General features: G+C 43.1%; 1 protein-coding gene across 1 annotated transcript in view; it reads right to left on the minus strand.

Moving 5' to 3' along the window:
* Positions 1-20873, minus strand: part of LOC145339009 (annexin A10-like) — an 86027-nt gene extending 65154 nt beyond the window's left edge. The window contains exons 1-2 of the mRNA XM_080183764.1: positions 20850-20873; positions 16237-16318 (exon numbers count right to left, since the gene is read on the minus strand). Of these exons, the coding sequence (XP_080039890.1) occupies positions 16237-16318; positions 20850-20873 (106 nt within the window). The remainder of the gene's footprint in view (positions 1-16236; positions 16319-20849) is intronic.
* Between the last annotated feature and the right edge of the window lie 1432 nt (positions 20874-22305).

The following is a 22305-nucleotide window of genomic DNA, read 5'->3' on the forward strand; positions in this document are numbered from 1 at the left end:
CTTCCTGACCACCTGCTGCACCTGCAGGCTGGGTTTTTGCGACTCATGCACAAGGACCCCGAGGTCCCTCTGCACCGTCGCCTGCTGCAGTTTTTCGCCACGTAAGTAATAGTCCTTCCTACCATTATTCCTACCAAAGTGGACCACCTTGCACTTGCCAACATTAAATTCCATTTGCCAGTTCCTGGCCCATTCACCCAGCCTTTCTAGATCCTTCTGAAGACTCTCCACACCATCCACGCAATTTGCTGTTCCACCAATCTTGGTGTCATCAGTAAATTTCGACACCATACACTCGGTTCCCTCCTCCAGATCATCTATATAAATGGTAAATAGCTGAGGCCCCAGCACCGACCCCTGGGGCACTCCACTAGTCACCAACCGCCAATCCGAATAGCACCCATTGACCCCCACTCTCTGCCTCCTATTTGACAGCCAATCCTCTATCCATGCTAACACCCTACCCCCAACTCCATGCCCCCTTACCTTCTGCAATAACCTCTTGTGAGGTATCTTGTCAAACGCCTTCTGAAAATCAAGAAAGACCACATCCACCGGCTCTCCTCTATCCACCGCCCTAGACACATCCTCATAGAACTCCAATAAATTTGTCAGACACGACTTCCCCTTAACGAAACTGTGCTGCGTCTGCTCTATCAAGCAATTCCCCTCAAGATGCCTCACTATTTCCTCCTTGATGGCGGATTCTAACATTTTACCTACAACAGACGTTAAACTAACCGGCCTATAATTCCCTGCCTTTTGCCTGCCACCCTTCTTAAACAACGGCGTAACATAACCATTTTCCAATCTTCTGGCACTTCCCCGGAATCCAGCGACGTTTGGAAAATAACCACCAAGGCATCCGCTATCACCTCCGCCATTTCTTTCAGAACCCTTGGATGCATTCCATCCGATCCTGGCGACTTGTCCACAATCAGTCCCTCCAGTCTGTCGAGCACCGCCTCTCTAGTAACAATAATGTCATTGAGACCCTCCTGTCCTACCATCTTTCCATCGCTAACACCCGGCAAACTATTCACGTCCTCCTCCGTGAAGACCGAAACAAAAAAGTTATTCAAGGCCTCAGCCATTTCCCCATCCCCTACCACTAAGTCCCCCCCTCATCCTCTAAGGGTCCAACGTTCACCCTAGCCAGCCTCTTCCTTTTTATATATTTATAAAAACTCTTGCTATCCTTTTTTATATTAAGTGCTAGCCCAGCTTCATAGTTTATCCTACCCTTCTTTATCAGCTTCTTTGTCAATCTTTGTTGACTTTTAAACCTCTCCCAATCCTCTTCTTGCCCACTACTCTTAGCTACTCTAAACGCCCCCGCTTTTAATTTAACACTTTCCTTCACCTCCTTCGTTATCCACGGCTTATTACCTCTCCTCCTACGGTCCTTTTTAACCATTGGAATAAATTTCTGCTGAGCACCAAGAAAGATCTCCTTAAAGATCCTCCACTGCTCCTCAGCAGACCTACCTTCCAACGCGCTCCCCCAGTCCACATTCGCCAATTCTTCTCTCATCCTACCGTACTCCCCTCTGTTGAAACAAAGGACGCGTGTCCGGGAACCCACTTTCTCCTCCTCCATCTGCACCAGAAACTCCACCATACAATGATCACTCTCCCCAAGAGGATCCTTCACCACAAGGTCCCTAATTCTACCCGCCTCATTACATAACACCAGATCCAAGATAGCTCGCTCCCTCGTCGGCTCCAACACACACTGTTCCAGGAAACTATTCCGGCAGCATTCCAAGAACTCCTCCTCGAGCCCACCGCGTCCAACATGGGTTGACCAATCAATATGCAGATTGAAATCCCCCATAATTATCGCCGTTCCATTCCTGCACGCCACACTTATTTGCGCATTAACAGCCCGCCCCACCTCCAGATCATTATTGGGGGGCCTATAGACGACACCCACCAGCGTCTTCCTCCCTTTGCTGTTCCTAATCTCTACCCACAACGATTCCACTTTCTGCTCTTTGGTTCCTATATCATCCCTTGCTACCACCCTGATGCTATCCTTAATCAGCAGAGCTACGCCACCCCCCCCCTTTTCCCTCCCGCCTATCCTTCCTAAACACTTGATACCCCTGGACATTCAGCTCCCAGTCCCTGTCACCTTGCAGCCACGTCTCTGTAATGGCCACCAGATCATATCCATTTGTGCTGATCTGCGCCACCAGCTCATCCACTTTATTCCTAATGCTTCGTGCATTTAGATAAAGTGCCTTCATCCCAGCCTTCACCTGGACCCTATTTGCCAGAACGCCACCAACCATAGTCACGCCCCCTACTCCCTTTATTATTGGGACATCCTCGGCCTCTTCCCTTACCTGTACCCTCTCCTTAACTTTAGACCCCTTAATGTCACCTACCCTCGCACCCTCCCCCCCCCCAATTAGTTTAAAGCCCTACCTACAGTCCTATTTACACGATTAGCCAGGACTCTGGTCCCAGCACAGTTCAGACCAACCCCATCCCACCCGAACAGGTCCCACCTACCCCAATACTGATGCCAATGCCCCATAAATTCAAACCCATTCCTCCCACACCAATCCCTGAGCCACCCATTCACTTCCTTAATCTTATCAACCCTACGCCCGTCTGCACTCGGTTCACGCAGTAGTCCAGAGATAACCACCTTGTCGGTTCTACTTTTTAATTCCATTCCCAGCTTTTCATGCTCCCTCCCCAGATCCTCAGTTCGCATTTTGCCTACGTCATTGGCACCCACATGTACTACAACGACCGAATTCTCACCCTCCCACTCCAGGTTCCTCTGCAGCCCAGATGTGGTATCCTGGACCCGAGCACCAGGCAGACAACACACCCTTCTGTGCACTTTGTCATTGTGACAAAGGACAGTGTCAATACCCTTAACCCCACTGTCCCCAATTACGACTACGTTCCTTATCACCTTCTCTTTGCCTATATCCTGCGTCTGCATCACTGTACTGTGTGCAGTTTGCTCACCAACCTCACCTCCCTCCTTCTCGTCCACACTGGAAGCAAGAACCTCAAACCTGTTCTGCAGATTGAGAGGCTGAGGCATCCGGTCCCCACCCTCCTTCCTCCAGTCCCCACCCTCCTTCCTCCGGTCCCCACCTTCCTTCCTCCGGTCCCCACCTTCCTTCCTCCTCTCAGCAGCCCCCTCTTGTTCCTGACCCTTAGAGTTAGCCAGTCTAGGGGGGGTGGATGTCTCTTGCATAGGTGGATTAGCCATGGTCAATGTGTGTGGTTACGGGATAGGGGAGAGGGGAGACCCTGAGTGGGATGCTCTTTCAGAGAGTTGGTGCAGACTCAATGGGCCAGATGGCCTCTTTTTGCACAGTAGGCATTCTATGGTTGGTTAACTGAACATGGGGAAGTGCTCTGTCTATATCTGTGGGACGGAAAGAGCAAAACAAAGGGACAGGTTTCTTGCCATCTTTTCTATCCATTATCTCTTGCTGGAGATTTTCCTGCGTGATTGCCAGCATCTCTTTTGGCTCCATGTTCAAACAGCTGCCTATCAGTCCTTGAGAGAATGTTGCAACTAAGAGACGATGAGTACCCACTTGAGTGATGCTTCAAAGGGCTGCCACTAATCATGGAGCTGTTCTGTAGTTAACGTTACCGTTACTTTCAATGACAATATCAGGCAGAGAAAACTGGAAAAAACATGGATATGAAAATCCTCCACAAAAGCCTGCACATGGACTGTGGCAGGTGAGCGAGTTAAAGACCAATCCCTTGACTAATTATTCATCAGCTAAATACCATGCTTCAATTAAAAGTGCTGAACAAGGAGCAGTGCAATTAATCATTTTCTGATGATCTAAATGACATTGTCAATTTATTTTAGTGTCTTGCTTCAGTTTCTCATTTACACCCCTTCTCTCCTGAAGGCACCTCCATGGGTGTTAGAGAGCCTTCTCATCCCTAGTATAAATGACTATTTTTCATGGCTAGACTTAGTGACAACGCTATTCCCAGTGAGAATGGAGGTGACTAGGTAAATCCCCGTGTCAATCATGCTCGGAGACTTCACTGCTGTGAATTGATTGTATGTAACTATCCTCCACTCACTGCATTTTGCAGTGGATATTATCAATTTGTATTATGTGACTAACATTCATTCACTGCATCTTGCTGGAAAAATAATCCCGCTGTACTTGGGAGACTACACCTTTGGGCATAAATTCAGAGGCTCTGTAAATTACAAACCTCCTAAGCTACACGGCTACAGTCAAGACTGAGTGCAAGTCAGCCCTTAAGTTAATGCTTGTACGAGGCTGTTCAAAAAACACTTAAAAGACAATTTACATGTCTCAGCATTCAAGGCGATGGGCAGCATGCATCACACATACAGTGCCATAAGTACACACCCAACATATTGGTAAATAAGGCATCCAGGGCTGGAGTCTGAAATAGCCAGCTCATAATTCCCGTCTTCCCAAAACTGGGCTGCATGAATACAGCTACAGCCAGATCTGCTGTGTTCAGGATAACCCAACCTATACTTGGCCTAAACAGTAGTTCTGAAGGCTGGAGGTGGCCTCCAAAGATGTGTTTTAAATAAATATTTAACTGAATGTGGAATGGGGAATAATTCAAATTGCCTGTACTGGCTTCACAGCAGCTCTGAAGATCATTAATATGTCCTACTCAGCTCCTCCTTTATCTGCTCAATTGTTTTCTTTTCCTAGCTCATTGTTCAAGCTCTGAGGGTTGCCCGAGACAGTGTCTTCAGCTTACAACTGCTTTGCCAGTGAGATGCCTGTGAACGCATAGCAGATATCCAAAGCTCACTGGCCTACTTTCAAAAGAGGCCCAAGGCCAAATATTGAGTGTGCCTAGAGCCTGTTCATTCCAGGTGTGCCTGTTAGCCCCGATCATCAAACTGCTGGGGGGTGGGTGGCTTTGTCTGTCAAAAGGCCCTCTGCTAAAACCGATAATCCAGGGTTGCTACTTCAATGAAACTATCACTGACCCTTTCCATGTGGTAGGATAAACCCAGGAGATGTGTGACTGCTATTTTCAGGAACCAGATCTGCAGCTGCTTGTTCAAGGTTAGAAACTATTGTTCCCAGGATTTAATGGTTACATACAATCCCTTAGGGGTAAGGTGACACAATATTCACTTCATGGCTCTGTTACATGAAGCTTGATCAATTCAATCCTTCAATTTGCAGAAAATCGCACAGCAGTATCAAAATGTTGTTCTTGCAACCACATTTTATATTTATTTTTGGATTGAAAGCAACTTCAAAACGTATTATTTATCCTGAAAGATTCAAAGCTTTTGGTGTCTAGAAATGATTTTTACTTTGACAAGTAAATTGATCTAGAGAATTGGAACTGGTGGTATATATGATCATATGATCACTGATTATTAACATTGCATTCGTAACTTATAAACATGGTAACAATAAAGGATAAAAGAGGAAAAAATGTTTTTAGAAAAATAATAGTGTTGCTCAGTTGAATTGAAACCAGCTAGTTTAGAGAGAAGTCTTGTTGGGGTAAGGGTGATTAATAATAGTGGAAACAAAGCAAAGTTTAATGCAATTTTGTTGTTTTTTTTAAATCAAGTGATAAAATTTAAACTTCTATAATGTTAGTTGACTGATTTATGGCCTCGCTATAATATATTTTGAGCTTATGAAGATTCAAAACTACATTTTAAAATGTCCCTTCATTTATAACATTTATCACAGTACCAATGTCTAACTCCTTTCATTTGCCTCAGCGTCTGGTTTATTTTACATTAAATTTAAATAAAAGAATCAATACATACACTTCTCATGTGCATGAATGGAAATTTAATCTTTGAAAGCTACATTATTAATGACGAATTACTTTGGGAATTTAATCACAGCAGTTTCACCTTGGAAGATGATTTTCAGTGATATTTGAAATTACATCTCCCCTTGATATCAGAGGGTGGAAATGATCATGTTTGTAATTAGCAAAACTTAACCATCTGGAATAACTGCTCCAAGATCTCTGCCTTTGCATCAAACACTGTTCCAGCATGTTAAAGAATGTGTTGTCTGCTCTACTCAATTCCTTATGGTAGTGACTGAAGTTAATGGGGATAATTTTAACTTCAGGCAATACTGTAAAATGGGAGCTAACAGATTGGCCACCTGTTACACATCACTCCCATTCTTCAAATCCATCGAGGGAGAGGAAAAGCAAACAAGGAATGGGCATGTGCAGTACATTTCATTTCATAGGTCAAAAGGATTCCCAACTTCTTTAATTAAAAACAGAAAATACTGAGGACTCGGCAAATCAAATAGCCTCTTAAACTTCACTGCTGAGGCAAAAATGATTCTAGTCCCCATAATAATAATTTCCCATTGCCAGCATTACTTGGGGCAGCACAGTGGCACAATGAAGGGTGGCACAGTGGTTAGCACTGCTGCCTCACAGCGACCTGGGTTCGATTCCTGGCTTGGGTCAGTATCAGTGCGGCGTTTACACATTTTCCCTGTGTCTGCATGTGTTTCCTCTGGGTGCTTAGGTTTCCTTCCATGGTCCAAAAGATGTACTAGTTATGTGCATTGGCCATGCTAAATTCTCCTTCATTGTACCCTAACAAGCACTGGAGTGTGGCGACTTAGCAATTTTCACAGTCACTTCATTGCAGTGTAAGACTACTTGTGACAGTAATGAAAAAAACTACACTGTACGCTCTCTGTGGCTTTAATAGCCCTTCTATATGAGCACTCAAAACTTCAAACAGTATTCTAACTATAGCCTGACCAAAATTCTGCATAAATTTGTAAATATTATTGCCTTATTCTTATGCTGAACATCTCTACTATAAAATCTGAAATTCCACCGGCTGTTTCAGTGTTTTTCTGTAACTGTACTTTCAGGCATAAAGCCCTAGGTCACACAATAGTTCAGCCACACATTTCAGTGTGTTTCCATTAAATTCTTTGTTTTTATTCTTTCAAGAAGTACTTAACCTGCACTTTCTCGTAATGTACATTTAACGCTGCCCATTTTGCCAACCTGTTCCAGTTACCCTCACCATTTGTCAAACCTACTTCTGTTTCATCAGCAAGTCTAGATGTTGTCACCTATACTCAAGTTCCAATCATTAACATATACTGTGAAAAGTGAACCCAGCAATCACCCCTGAATATATCACTTTCATCCGTTCTCCGGTCCAGAAAAATCCATTTACCAGCAACCAAGTTCCTATTATTTTATAGTCTACTATATACTTTGTGAGACCTTATTAAACATCTTTGGAAAATGTACTTCTGTTAAAACTACTGCAATTCTTCATGCATCCACTTCTTCACTATCTGCTAATTGGTGGCACAGTGGTTAGCACTGCTGCCTCACAGCTCCAGGGACGTGTGTTTCATTCCCGTCTTCGATCACTGTCTGTGCGGAGTTTGCACATTCTCCCCATGTCTGCATGGGTTTTCTCCGGGTGCTCAGGTTTCCTCTCACAGTCCAAACATGTGCAGGTTAAGTGCATTAGCTATGCTAAGTTGCCTGTTAGTGTCCCGGGATGCAAAGTTTAGAGGGATTAGTGGGATAAATATGTGGGGTGATGGGGATAGGGCCTGGGTGGGATTGTTGTCAGTGCAGACTTGATGGGACAAATGGTCCCCTTCTGCACTATAGGGATCTATGATTAATTTACTTTTTAAATAATTTTTTTCATCAATTTTTACAGATCCTAAAATGACTCACTGAATAGATAATAGCCTAATTGATCAGGAGTGAGAAACTCAGCTGATTTCTATGATTGCCCTAACCCTTGCCAAGTGATACTGAAGCCAGTTATGACAACCTAATGGTGCTCAAGTTGAGATCAGCTTTCAAAAATTCTTTCTTTCAATGTGGGGATTGCTGGAAAATCCACCTTTAATTGTCCTTGAGAAGGTAGTGGTGAGCTGATTCCTTAAACCACTGCAGTCCATCCAGTACATCCACAGTATTGTTAGGAAAGGAGTTTCAGGATTTTGACAGAGTGACAATGAAGGAACAGTGACATAGTTTCATGTCAGGATCGTGTTTGACTTGGAATGGAACTTGCATGGGTTGGTGTTCCCATGTCTCTGTTGCCCTTGTCCCTTTAGATGGTGGAGGTCACAAATTTGAACAGTGCTGTATGAAGGAGCCTTGATGAGTTGCTGCAGAGCATCTTGTATATAGTACACAATGTTGACATAGTGCATTGGTGGTAGAGGGAGTGAATGTTTAAGGTGGTGGATGAGATGCTGATCAAAAGGGATACTGTGTCCTGGATGATATTGTAGTTCTTGAGCATTCTCAGACCCAGGCAATGGAGAATATTCCATCACATTCCTGACCTGTGTTTTGTAGATAGTGGACAGGCTTTGGGGAGTCAGGAGGTGAGTTACTCATCTCAGAATCCTCAACCTGCTGTTGCAACCATGGGCCAGAATTTTCCATTCTCATTAGTGTCAGGCAGATTCGGTGATGGGAATGGGAACTATCGCGAGAAGGGGCAGCACGGTGATACAGTGGTTCGCGCTACTCATTCAGAGTGTCAGGGGCATGGGTTCAGTTCCCAGTTCAGATCACTGTCTGTGCGAAGTCGGCACGTTCTCCCTGTGTCTGCGTGGGTTTTCTCTGGGTGCTCCGGTTTCCCCCCACAGTCTGAAAGACATGCTGGTTAGGTCATTGGCCATGCTAAATTCTCCCTCAGTGTACCCAGACGTTGGAGTGTGACGACAAGGGGATTTTTCACATTAACTTCATTGCAGGGTTAGTATAAACCTACTTGTGGCACTAATAAATAAACTTTTTATCTATGATTCTATGGCAATAGTAGAGGCAGATACAATTTTCACTTTTAAAAAGCATTTAGATAGTTACATAGGTAAGATAGGTATAGAGGGATAGGGGCCAAATGCAGGCAATTGGGATTAGCTGAGGAGTTTCAAAAAAAGGGCAGCATGGACAAGTTGGACTGAAGGGCCTGTTTCCAAGCTGTAAACCTCGATGGCCAAAGTCATATTTTACGTATGGGTGACAGCTTGCCTGATCGTCCCCTCCCCCAATCAGTGATAGGCTGTGTATCCTGCTGTTCAATGTCAGGATCATCATTATAATACATTTGCATCTCATTATCAGACCCCACGTCAAAATTATACCCCTGCGCCACTCCCAGTCAAAACATTCACCCACAATGACATGACATCACAGCTGTACGAATAATAACAGGCTTCAAAAGCCATGCATCTGGTGGGTACTCTTCTAAGAGGAGCTCAGAGACAAGCACAGTTGCTGTTGAGTGGTTCCACATAGTAAGAAAGTAGCGGTCCTGACTCAGGGTGACCAGGCTTGATGCAGGAGCAACCAGGGTAACACTGGAGGAAAATCGGAGTAACACTGGAGTTGACTCCAGAGTACCGGGGACCTAGTTGAATGGAGAGTTACCAGAGGGAAGATGCTAGGGTACAGAGCAGAAGAGTCAGAGGAGACTGGGTTTGACTGTGTAGGGTACTGAGGGGGTTGACTGAGGGGAGGGGGGGAGTGGGGTAGGGGAAGGCTGTCCAGTGTGCAAAGTGTCATTCATGAGAATGCTTTCAACTGTTGCTAGGCCAAGGGCTTCTTGGAAGGGTCTCATGCTCTGAGCATGGGTAGATTGAGTCATGGTGGGCCTCAACAGCATCAAGGCATCTCTTCCGGGAGACATCGGAGAACACTGGGGTGGATTTCTTGGCAACCCCACACTTCCTGATGACCTCCAAAGTGTAGCTAGTGTGCACTGGGGTGTTGTTTAAATGGGGTGCCTCAATGATTGCAGCACTGAGGTAGAGAGACCGCCCAACCAACGATATGGCGTGGAACCAGTGCCTGAAACACTTTAGTGCAAAGTACCACATTATACAATGGGGAAAAGGTGCCATTGTCGTCTGTGGACTCAGCGTCATTATTCCTGCCCACTATTGACCTTTGCTGGTTTCCCAGAAAATCGCACACACAATGTTTATATATCTGGCTCAGTATCTGGTCAATAATAAGCCCCAGAATGTTAATCAGGAGGATTTAGATTCAGTTCACTCCCTGATCTGTTAGAAAAATTATTTTTAACACAGTAAAAATGGACTCAAGGTTTTTAACTCAGTAAAAATGGACTCAAGGTTTTCCCATTGTATGAACTTTCAACAGAATTCTCTACTTCCTGCACATTAATTTGTTCGTAAAATGCAACCCATAATCATGGTCAAATACCAAATTCTTAATATTAACCCAAAGTGATGGGCAGGAGAATGTTGTGGGAGGGTTAGTTTAAAGAGATGGATTTGCAGAACATGATGCAACATGTTACAGAAGCCTTTTTTATGGTGATGGACATTGGAGCACCTGTGTGTCCCACTGTGGACAGCAGGACATTTAATATATTTAGCATTTTTGACATCACGTACCAATTGACTCAAGAACAGTTTCTTCCCTGCTGCCGTCAGACTTTAGAATGGACTTATCTTGCACTAAGTTGATCTTTCTCTACACTCTAGCTATAACTGCAACACTACATTCTGCACTCTCTCTTTTCCTTCTCTAGGTACGGTATACTTTGTCTGTATAGCAAGAAACAATATTTTTCACTGTATACTAATACATGTGACAATGATAAATCAAATCAAATTAAATATCAGACTTCATTGTGCTGTTGGAAGCTCAGTGCAAAACTGACTCTTGCTAAATGTGTTTCTCGAAACCAGGTAATTTGGCAATAACAGAGAAGCCAGAGGTGACAACTCCACACTTTTAAGTGCTTTTCCTAGTACTCCAAGTGGAGCAGAAAGAGCAGGTGTGCCCTCCCCACCTCCCTCAGCCCCCCATGGAAACCTTTGACCTGGCTAAGATGCTCTTTCGAAAAGACGTTGCAGACTTGATGGATTGAATGGAAGAATCTGCACTGTAGGGATTCTATAGAATTGCCAGAGGCCAATCCTAAAAATCACCTTCCTATGGCTGGTTGTGCCACCTCGCTGTCAATTTGGCGAATGATAGAGTTTAATTATTCATACAGGAGTTGTGGGTATCACTGGCTGAGCCAGAATTTATTACTCATCCCTTGAATTGCCCTTGAAATGAATGGTTTCCAAGGTCATTTCAGAGGGCATTTAATAGTCAACCACATTGCTGTGGGCCTGGAGTCACATATAGGCCAGGCCAGGTAAGGACGGCAGATTTCCTTCCCTAAAGGGCATTACTAAACCTGATGGGTTTTGACAACAATTAACAATGGTTTCATGGTCATGATTAATTTTTTAAATTCCAAACTTCTAATAAAAGATGGAATTTAACTGGCACGTTTGCCCGAGGTCTGTGTGATCCCGCCCAAGGCCAACGGAGAATGCCTACTCTGACCCTTGCCCAACCCTGGATTCACGGCGTGTGTGCTGGTAAAATTCCGGTCAAAGTTAAAAAATGATAATAAGGTGCTGATGCTAAATGGGTCAGAACGCCTCCCAGTTTTTCTGGATTCTGAGGCCATTTTCATCCTCTTGCCACAGCCTTCCCACAAATAGCGCCGTCCGAAAGTTTAATCCAGTCCTAGATGCTGTTTTACTCGAAAGGGGTCATTTTTAATGGAATATCTTGTGCTTCTGAAGGCAGTAAAGTTTGAGTGAATAGTAAGTATCTCTTCATGTTAAATATGTACTATCAGGAAATAATTTGTGGTCATAATTGCTTAGTTTGTAATCAATGTAATGATTATATAACTAAAGTGAACCAAGTTAAAAGCAATTACCTCACCAATGCAATCAACAACTCCAAAGGTCCAAAGTATGGATCCAGCTAATTAATTCAATCTATTTTGAACAGAGGGGTGTTACTTTGAATGAACCTGTTACCACATTTTCAAATAAAATATGCATAATCTCACTGGTGTTGCAGTTTTGCTATCGCCATTCTGTCAAGACTGGAATAGTATCTGGCTTATCAACATTGAAGTTGAATAACAAATAAAAAATTATGTTAAGCAATAGGGATCTTAAATTAAATAATAAACTCCCACATTGGGTTGTGGTATATAGGCACACCTGTGATTAAAATCCTTGGTTTGATAACTGCACAGTGGGGAACTAATCTTTGCCTCGGTGGCTACTCCCTTTCTGAATCACTAACCAGTTAGTGTTAGTCAAAGAATGCCTGGCTATTTGGAACAGTTTGTTAACATTTTCATTGCAGTGGCACTGTGGGACAGTGGTTAGAACTGCTGCCTCACAGCTCCAGGGACCTGGGTTTGATTCCTGGCTTGGATCACTGTCTGTGTGGGTTTCCTCTCACAGTCCAAAGAGGTGTGGGTTAGGTTGATTTGTCATGCTAAATTTCCCCTTAGTGTCCAGGGATGGGTAAATATGTAGGGTTGTGGGGATGGGGCCTGGGTGGGATTGTTGTCAGTGCAGATTCACTGGGCCGAATGGCCTCCTTCTACACTATAGGAATCCTATGATTAGAGGAATGGAAGAGGAGGGAACACAGGTGGGAAAAGGGGAAAATAATTTTATTCTTGTTTTCCAGATATTTCTGTCGATTTAGAATGAGGTTATTAAAGAGTTTTAAACATTTTAAAAATTCTAATCAAAGAAACTCTTGTACCCATTTTTTTACTGTAAGAACTACAAAAGCATTGATCATGAGAGCCTGTGAGGCTAGATGTAAAGGTATAATTTATCAGTCCCTTTGAAATCACCGTTCTCATCAATTTGCATGTTTTTCATGTTGCTGAAATAACAGGGGCAATTTTAACTTCCAAAGTGGGAAATGCATAGGATTGGGTAAAGTGCCTGATTTATACTCCAACCAACATTATTCTGCTTTGAGTTCAAATAGAGAGTAACCTTAAAGGGTATAAATCCAGCATTGCACCCAATCCTAACAATTTCCTAATGGATGAGTAAAATTAAACTTGTGCCGAAAAGATCCTGGTGGCCGGTTAAAGATTTCAAGGAATAGAGGGATGTTGACCAAGGGCAGGCAGCAGGGGTTACTTTAATTTTGCGTCATGTTCGACACAACATCGTGGGACGAAGGGCCTGTTCCTGTGCTGTACTATTCCGTGATCTATGTTCTAAGTCCACAAGCCCACAGAAATTCAGAAAGAAGAAGCCAGGGAGAAAAGATGTGAAAGTGTAAATATGGTTGGATTGTCTGAACTTGGATAGGCAGAACCTCAAGATTTGAGAGCTGATATGGTCCACAACCTATAGTTAGCATTCTCTGGCTGCGAAATTCCTTTAAGTCAGTTGCTCCCTTGCTAGAAGTGTGAAGGGAAAACCCCCTTCAAACTGGGTTGCAGTTTACAACACAGCAGGAATGACTCTGAAGCCCTGTACTAACATATTGGCTATTTATTGGTCATCACGTGTGCTCACAGAGAAGTGATGTTTGGATGACAATAAGAGGAAAGGTGAAACTGGTGTTCAATCTAAATCAATGTGTTATGGATTAAAGGGATCATTTTGACATTGATGCTGCATGTAAAGTTGTTGCAAAAAATCGTGATTAACCCCATAACTCTCATTTGTTTTAGTTAGCAACAACTCTATTTGTTCAATCTTTTGCTCAAAATACAATAGCTAATATTATTACTGTAGGCATTAGCTTGGAGAAGTGGTTGTAATTGTATTCCACAGTGTGGGGTTTGTTGAAACATATTTGCTGGAACTGACAGATTTAATTCAGTTTCCTCATAGTTCCTTCTTCCATGTGGTTCATATTTATCATTTATACTGAAATATTCAAAAACTTAAACAGAAGTAACATTAAAATTGGTTCAAGTTATTAATAATTAATACAACTAGTCGATTTTTAAGTGGGACACTGCTAATAAAATTCCTAGAATAAATTTTAGGTGATTTATTCAAGAGAACATTGCTCCTGTTTCCTCCCACACTCTTGAAATGTGTGGGTTAGGTTGCTTGGCCATGATAAATTGCCCCTTATTGTCAGGGGGATTAGGAGTGTAAATATATGAGATTACAGGGATGGGACCTGGGTGGGATTGTTGTCCGTCCAGACTCAAAGGGTCAAATGGCCTCCTTCTGCACTGTAGATTTTATGATTTTATGAATATAAGCAATAATCTCTCACATAGAATCCATGCAGCGCAGAAGGAGGCCATGTGCCCACATGAGCCTGCACCAACAACAATCACAACCAATAACTCCACATATTTGCCCCGCTAATCCCCCTGACACTAAGCACCAATTTAACAAGGCCGATCAACCTAACCAACGCATCTTTGGATTGTGGGAGGAGACCGGAACACCTGGAGGAAACCCACACAGACATGGGGAGAATGTGCAAACTCCACACAGACAGTCACCCAAAGCTAGAATTGAACCTGGGTCCTTAACACTGTCAGGCAGCAGTGCTAACCACTGTGCCAGCCATAATATCTTAATCTCTGGTGATATTCCTGGAAGCAACAAAATCTAATATGCATTTTAGTGTTAGTTAATCAACAGGACCACAATTGCAGTTGAAAACCTATTTATATTCTATACCCAGACGCTTCAATGAATCAAAATAGAATGTACTAAATGTCTCCAAAAGGCTAAATACACACTGAATTAATTCACTTTTATTAGGTCTCCACTATATTAATTCAATTTAAAAAGTTTCAGTCCTTAATAGTTATTGTGAAATAATGTTCAGGGTGTTTAAATTGAAATAGTATTGTTAGATTAGACATTTTTTTGCCTCGCCTTGTCAGCAACATTGGTCTTTTTAAAGGGAGCCTTGGTCTAAAGGAAACCTTTCGGCTGTTCATGCCAGGATCTTCTGGTCGCACTAATGCCGTACCCCCACCGTGGATTTGCCAGAGATAAGAGGTGGAGTCAATGGAAAATCCCCATTGTCAGTGATGGGACCAGAAGATCCTGCTGCCAGCCAATGGTACGCCAAGTCATGCCGTGAGAAACATGCCATAGGGAGACCAAAGAATTCAGCATCAAAAGCAAAACGGATATCCTTGTGAACACACAAGCTCACTCTATCTGCAGCCTACCTGGGAATCCCATCCCCTATATACACCAGGAACATCCCCACGCATATGACCCGTATCCGTCCATGACATGGGGAACCCACTCCCTAGTACATGTTTCCCCTGCCTGTCCAAGGAGCCCTACCCCCATTGGGTGACCATCCTCCCTGGCACTGCAACCTAACAGTTCCTCCTGGCACTGTCTTGGGGACAGTGCCAGGAGTCACTGCCAGTGAACTTTACTTACTGTGAGTCCCTGAAAGTGTTCTTCGCAAAGTCCCTGTTTGTCAAAAAGATTTTGCTAAGCCTGCCATCATGTCACCGGGGGATTGGGGTAGGGGGAAAGTAACGTAGGAGATAATAGAGGATAGTGCACTAATGATGTTAAAATGTATGGCAGTGGGGTTCCTGACCTTTCCTGGCAGGAACGCCCCCCCATTACAGGGGGTGGGGACAGTTAGATTGGGAAACGCTGACATCTGACTGGATGACAGACTGGGATGCACAAGGACGGGGCAGGGAAAATACGGCAGGGATGAATCCCTTGGATGTGCCTTCAATTAGCAGGATGTCTGTAAAGGATATCGCCTCTGGCTCAACCACCAGACTGTGATATTTGACTGGGCTGGTCAGTTCGTATTAACTTCCATCCCTGTGTGTAAAATCCCAGCAATGGGAGGAGGCTCCTAAGTGACAAATTAATGGCCCACAGATAGCGAGGTCTTCTGATGCCTCCCCCACCACTGGTAAAATTGATGTGCAAACAGATGGGTAGGTGCCAGAAATGGCGCTACTGGCATGGTGCCCAATTTAATGGCCCCTCCCTCCTGCCACCCATTCCTGGGGTGGCACAAAATCAAACTCTTTAATACTGACAGTAGATATCAAAGTAAAAATCATTGAAACCCTCACACCTGACCAAGTGCTTTGTGTTGTAGCAATACATTTTGGGAGTGACATTATTTATTGAAAATGATGATAAAACTCGTATAATTCAGATCATAACACCTACAGCACTGGAAGTCCCAAGAGTTTTCAAAGTTGATAACTGTATAAAAGAGTTATGATGACTAAAAATGCTTATAGTTTTCTTTAATTTGATTTTGTTTTTCATTCGTCCAATTAATGATTATTCTCCAACTTTTGCAGAATAAATGGTTTAGAAGTTGATAATGTTTGGCCTGTTTCTTTCAAGTATTTTTATAGCAAACTGCTTATTAGATGTTACGTACCCATTCCCTGGAGTGCTGAGGCCAATGTTTCTGCATCTTCACCAGGGTTAAAGTCTGGTGTTGGAAAAATGGTCCCTTGATTCTGTGTAAAAGAAATGCATGATACCAGGTAATATAAACTAAAGGATTAGGTCACACAGCATAGTGAAAGGCCACAAAAGTTATTAAACTGTAAATTCTTTATCTGTTCAGCTGCTAACTTTTAATTCTCCTGTAAGTTAACATAAACTAGTTCATTTAAGATGTTTTACTTAATATGTATTAGATTAAAGTTATAGTTTATTCATTGGACAGAATGCATTGAAGAACAACGCAAAATTAAATAATGCAGTTCACTTTTGAAGATTGTTTCCAATATTTTTATGTCTTATTTATTTCTAGACACATTAGGAGGGAATTTTAACAGGCAAGGGAAAGCAGGATTGTGTCCATGTGTGCTGGAAGTAATATCCCCTAAATGTGATATTGAGTCAAGGTCTGATGTCACCCTACTCACTTCCAGGTTTCTCTTGGGCAGGTTTGAAAATGAGCAGAGAACCCCATTGATTTCATTAAGTATGGCATTTAAACATTTGAATGGATAATTAAGCTCTGTTATAAGCACATATTCTGGCTTTGATAGTCTGCTAACTTATTTATCAGGCCATGTGGAGCATGTCAGGGTTACAGGGGCGAGTGTACAGTGGGGACTGCTTCTTGAGTGAATCTGATATCCTGGGAAGCCTTTGATCAGTGAAACTGAAGAGCTCCAGTTATAGCCAGGTAAGATGCTGCTCACAGCATTCCTTCTCAGAATTTTCAATGTTTGATGGGTGATTGACAACTTTTTGGAAGTCACTTATGAAAATTAGGCATGCTGGAAATATGGGTACAAATCCAGGAATCGGGTCCCATCTGCCATTCTTAAAGGTCCATAGAATCCCTACAGAAGGAGACCATTCAGCCCATCGAGCCTGCACTGACCACAACATCACTCAGGCCCTATTCCCGTAACCCCACATATTTACCCTGCTAATCCCCCTGACACTAGGGTCAATTTAGCATGGCCAATCGAGCTAATCTGTGCATCTTTGAACTGTGGGAGGAAACTGGAGCACCAGGAGGAAACTCATGTAGACACAGGGAGAATGTACAAACTCCACACAGACAGTGACCCGGGGCTGAAATTGAACCCGGGTCTCTGGCTCTGTGAGGCAGCAGTGCCGCTGTGCTGCCTCAATGCTGTTCATGAAGTCCCCCCAATGCAGTGAAAATCCAGCTCACAGTTCCAAGTCAGAATGTGTGTGACTTGGAGAGAAATTTGCAAATGGTGTGCCCATGTGACTACTGCCTTTGTTCTTTGAGAAGGTAGAGGTTTCAGTTAAAGAAGCCTTCACGAGTGTAACAGTGCATCTTTCTGATGGTACACATTTTAAATACGGTGCTCCAGGTGGTGGAGGATATGGGCAGGTTCTTCCAGACCCCTACAGCATGTTTTCCAGCAGAGGAGGCAGCTTGACATTGACCAGCAGGATCTTTTGGTCCGGCTAATGTCAATGGCACTTTGCAAGGCTGATCTGTCCTACCACCGGGGTATCCGTGGTTGGCAGGTCGCCATCAGCGGGACTGGAAGACCTTGCTGGCAGAAAAGATGGAAAATACCACCCAATGAATGTTTAAAGTGGTGGGAGTGGTGTCAAACAAGCAGGATCCTTTTTCCTGGATGATGTTGACCTTCTTGAGTTTTGTTGAACCTGAATTCATCCAGGCAAGTGGACAATATTCCACCTCACTCCTGACTTGTACCTTGTTGATGGTGGATAGTCTTTGGGGACTCAGGGGGTGAGTTACTCAATACAGAATGCCAAAGACTGACCAGGTCTTGTAGCCACAGCGTTTATATGGCTAGTCCAGTTCAGTTTCTGGTCAATGGTAACCCTGAGGATGTTGAAAGTGGGTGTATCAATAGTGGTAATATCATTCAACTTCAAGGGGAGGTGATTAGATTCTCTCTTGTTGAAGATGTTATTGCCTGCCACTTATATAGTAGAAATATTACTTGCCACTCATCAACTGAAGCCTGAATGTTGCCCAAGTCTTGTTGATTTTGACAGTGATTGCTTCAGTGTCTGAGGGATCTCAAATAGTACTGAATACTGTACAATCATCAGTAAACATTCCCATGTCTGACCTTATGAGAGAGGGAGAGTCATTGATGAAGCTGTTGAAAATGGCTAAGCTGAAGACACTACCCTGAGGAACTCCTGCAGTGATGTCCATTACCTGAGATGATTGGCCTGCACCAACCACAATTACCTTCCTTTGTGCTGGGTGTGACTCCAGTCAGTGGAGGCTGCTTTCCTGCTGACTCCCAATTGACTTCAATTTTACCAGAGCTCCTTGAGGCCACACTGTGTCCAATGTTGCCTTGATATCAAGGTAGTCACCTCTGGAATTCAGATCTTTTGCCCAACTTTGGACTAAGGTCAGGGTAAGGACCCAAATAGCCCTGGTGTACTTGGTGGGGGATATTTCTCAAGTGCTGTATTAAAGTCCCCAACAAAGGTATGGAAGTAAAATTCCCAACTGCATTCTTTCTTTGCTGGCAGGAAGTATTAAGGAGGAAACTTCTGACAATCATTTTCTTCCTGCAATGATCATGTTACAAATATCAGTTGATGACTTGAGCCCTCTTCCATTTTCCCCTTTTGCTGACAGGATGATAGCTCAGAATCAAAGAACAATTAACGCTTCCAGGATTTTATCATTATTTGAATTAAGCATAGATAAACCAAATATGCTTGTTTTCTATAGGTTTTCTGTGGGATTCCCTCCCTCTCTGAGAAGTCCCAGTTTGACGTCTGGGCAGAGGGGTTGACTGAAAGAAGCGACTGCCCCTCACCAATGTTTAAATCACGGATAGATAGATTTCTGATAGATACGGGAATTAAGGGTTATGGGGAGCAGGCAGTAAAGTGGAACTGATCCACTTCAGATCAACCATGATCTTATTGAATGGCGAGGCAGGCTTGAAGAGCTAGATGGCCTACTCCTGCTCCTATTTCTTATGTTCTTAATTAATGGGGCAGCTCTCAAAACCTTGTGAAAATGATGCTTTTTTTTGTCACTTCTTCCCAAAGTGCCTGACTCCCACTCTCAGAAAGGGCAGAACTTTGAGGCGATAATTTATGTTTCATTCCAAATATTTCACAGGTTTTTAATAAGATGGTGAAAATTTTATGAAAACACATGAAATTAATGAGTAAATATGTTAAAACTGACAGAAATGAATAACTAAAGGCAAGAGTGAGATATGTGCTCAGTAACTATAGAAAGGGCGACACGGTGACACAGTGGTTAGTCCTGCTGCCTCACAGTGCCAGGGACTTGGGCTCGATTCCCGGCTTGGGTCACTGTCTGTGTGGAGTTTGCACATTCTCCTCCAGTCTGTATGGGTTTCCTCCAGGTGCTCTGGTTTCCTCCCACAGTCCAAAGATGTGCTGGTTAGGTGGATTGGCCATGGGAAATTGCCCCTTAGTGTCAGGGGAACCAGCTAGGGTAAATGCATGGGATTATGGGGATAGGGCCTAGGTAGGATTGTGTTCGGTGTAGACTTGATGGGCTGAATGGTCTCATTCTACACTGTAGGAATCTATGATACAATGAATCAAATAGTAAAGTGAATAATTATTCAGAAACTAAAAAGGACAGTGAAGCAATGCACTGAGTTGAGTTAACCACTGGTTACTTCTGTTACTTAAGTTTGAGCACTGTGCTCAGGTAAAACTTTAACAACCAGATTTTCTTTTTGTGTAAGGACTACTTACACATAAATAATCAGTTAACAACTCAATTTCTTACTGAAAATCTATTCTTATTCCCTTTAAATTGGTAAATCTCATTCCTTTACAGTGAGGTAAAGGCCTGGATTTTCATCCACGAAGTGGGTAACTGGAGTTGGGAAAATCCCTGACTTGGTTCGGCTGCATCAAGAGAAAGTGCCCGCAAAGGGGGATTCTTCATTTTTGAGAGCATAGGCTGGAGTCAGGCCAACCAACTGAAAACAGTGCAGGCAGCTACAGAGGCAGCCACGTACCTCACTCCCCCTATCCTCATTCCCCCTATGCCATGCCTTCCCTTTCCACCAATCCCCTATCACCTCTTATGCCCCTATGTTAAACCCTGCTCTTCCACCAAACTGCTATGGTCTCTCAGGCCTTCCATGCCAAGACCTATCTTTCTGCCAACCCCCTATGGATTCTCATGCCTTTTATGCCATGCTCAGCCCTTGCACCAAACTCCTATGGCCCCTTATGCCCCCAGTGCTTCACTGTGGCATTTCCATGCCAATTCACCCTCTCTACAGATTCTAGAACCAATGAACCTAGTGTTTAGTGGAGTGTGTGGAAAAAATACTCCATTCATAAGGTTCTCCTACTTTTGAAAACGTCTTCACTGCAAGCCGATACAAGTATAATTCATCCAGCCCCTTGAAAGCATCAAAAACAACAAACCACAAACCCTTGAAACCAATTAACTTCTGGAAACAAATATTGTGAAATTGACAGCAGAGATCAGAGAGTTTGAGCTGTGAAACAAACAATGCTTCCTCTGGGGAACAGCTGTTCTAATACCCTAATATCTGCCTGGGCTCTCATGCAGGCATACATAATGAGGCTTGTTGGACAGCCCTGACAACTATTATTACCCCTCTCTGGAGGGTAAGTGGTAGGGTGCAGCTTGGCATAGGGTTCATGAGGAAGTGATAGGAGGAGATGGGGTCATAATTCGGCATGGGCACATGAGATGGATCTTTTGAACTTATTTTATCCCTCATGCAGGCTAGAGTTCATGACTTCCTGGAGGTATTGCAAGCCTTGACTTTATCAGCACAGACTTGGTGGGCCAAAGGACCCGTTCCTACACTGCGTAGTTCTTTAGAAACATGGCTCAACTCCATGAGAATTGCAAGGAGTAGGGGATGCCTGTCTTCATGATGGAGCCACCAGGTCAGGAATATCAAGTGCAGGCATTTGACAGGAAGCAGCCCATACTCTTAGAGGCACGTCTGAAAATCAAACAGCTTGGCAATGGGGTAAGGAATCCCAGAATTAGGACCCACATATCATTTTGTAGAAGTCTCCTGAGTCAATTTGGCTTGGGGAAAATCTAGGCTACAAACCCTGAGAAAACTGACCAGAAATAAAAGCAGGTTTAATGTTTATGATATTGTGTTGAACTTTGCTAATATTTGTTTTAGAATAATAACTGATAATAACTTGAAAAATACAAAACTTTGTAAGTTAATGTTATGTTCCAAGCAAATTCCCATGACAGCCTTTTCAGAACGAACTGCATTGGACTTTTATATTCAATATATATTCTTAGTGCAAAGAGAAGCTGGGTAAGTCTCTTATGTTGCATTGCCATCTATCAACAGACTTTTCAATAGAGGTGCCAGGAATACATCATGAATCCTATTGAAGACTCATATAGATGGTAAAGATTTACCACTAGCCTGAATAAATTTTGTAAATCATGATACGGATGACAAAAATTGCAGCTGTTCTCAATGCTAGCATATGGAGGAACTGAATATAATAGATGTAAACACTCAACACTTTTAATAGCTCATTTGCCTCCAACATGAAAATACAACAGTTGCGAAGGAGCTCCTTTTATACACAACACTATTCTTCAGAGTATGTGTGAGAGACAGAGAGAGATGTCTTAAAAAGAACACTTACCATTTGGTCATAATACATGTTTAAGATTCACAAACTCAGGTTGGCAGTTCCGTACTATTAATTAAACTGGAATGACAAACCTGACTTTGACCTTGCAAACTGTTTAAATAGCTCATTTAATTTACATAAAATTGTCACGCTATGAATAAGTTGTACTGCCCAATCACAAGTTCAATGCTCTATATGTGATAGATGAGGACCCGTGAACTAAGAGGTTTGTTCTGCGTAATGTGTCCTGTGATATTGATTGGCTTCCCTATTTACACAATAATCATTATCTCAAAATGTCATATTAGCATTCTGCACAGCCTTAAGAAGACTGAACCGCCCAAATAAAATAACA

This window comes from Carcharhinus amblyrhynchos, chromosome 1 (assembly GCF_965287045.1).
Source record: "Carcharhinus amblyrhynchos chromosome 1, sCarAmb.v2.hapA, whole genome shotgun sequence".
In the NCBI taxonomy this organism is placed as follows: Eukaryota; Metazoa; Chordata; class Chondrichthyes; order Carcharhiniformes; family Carcharhinidae; genus Carcharhinus; species Carcharhinus amblyrhynchos.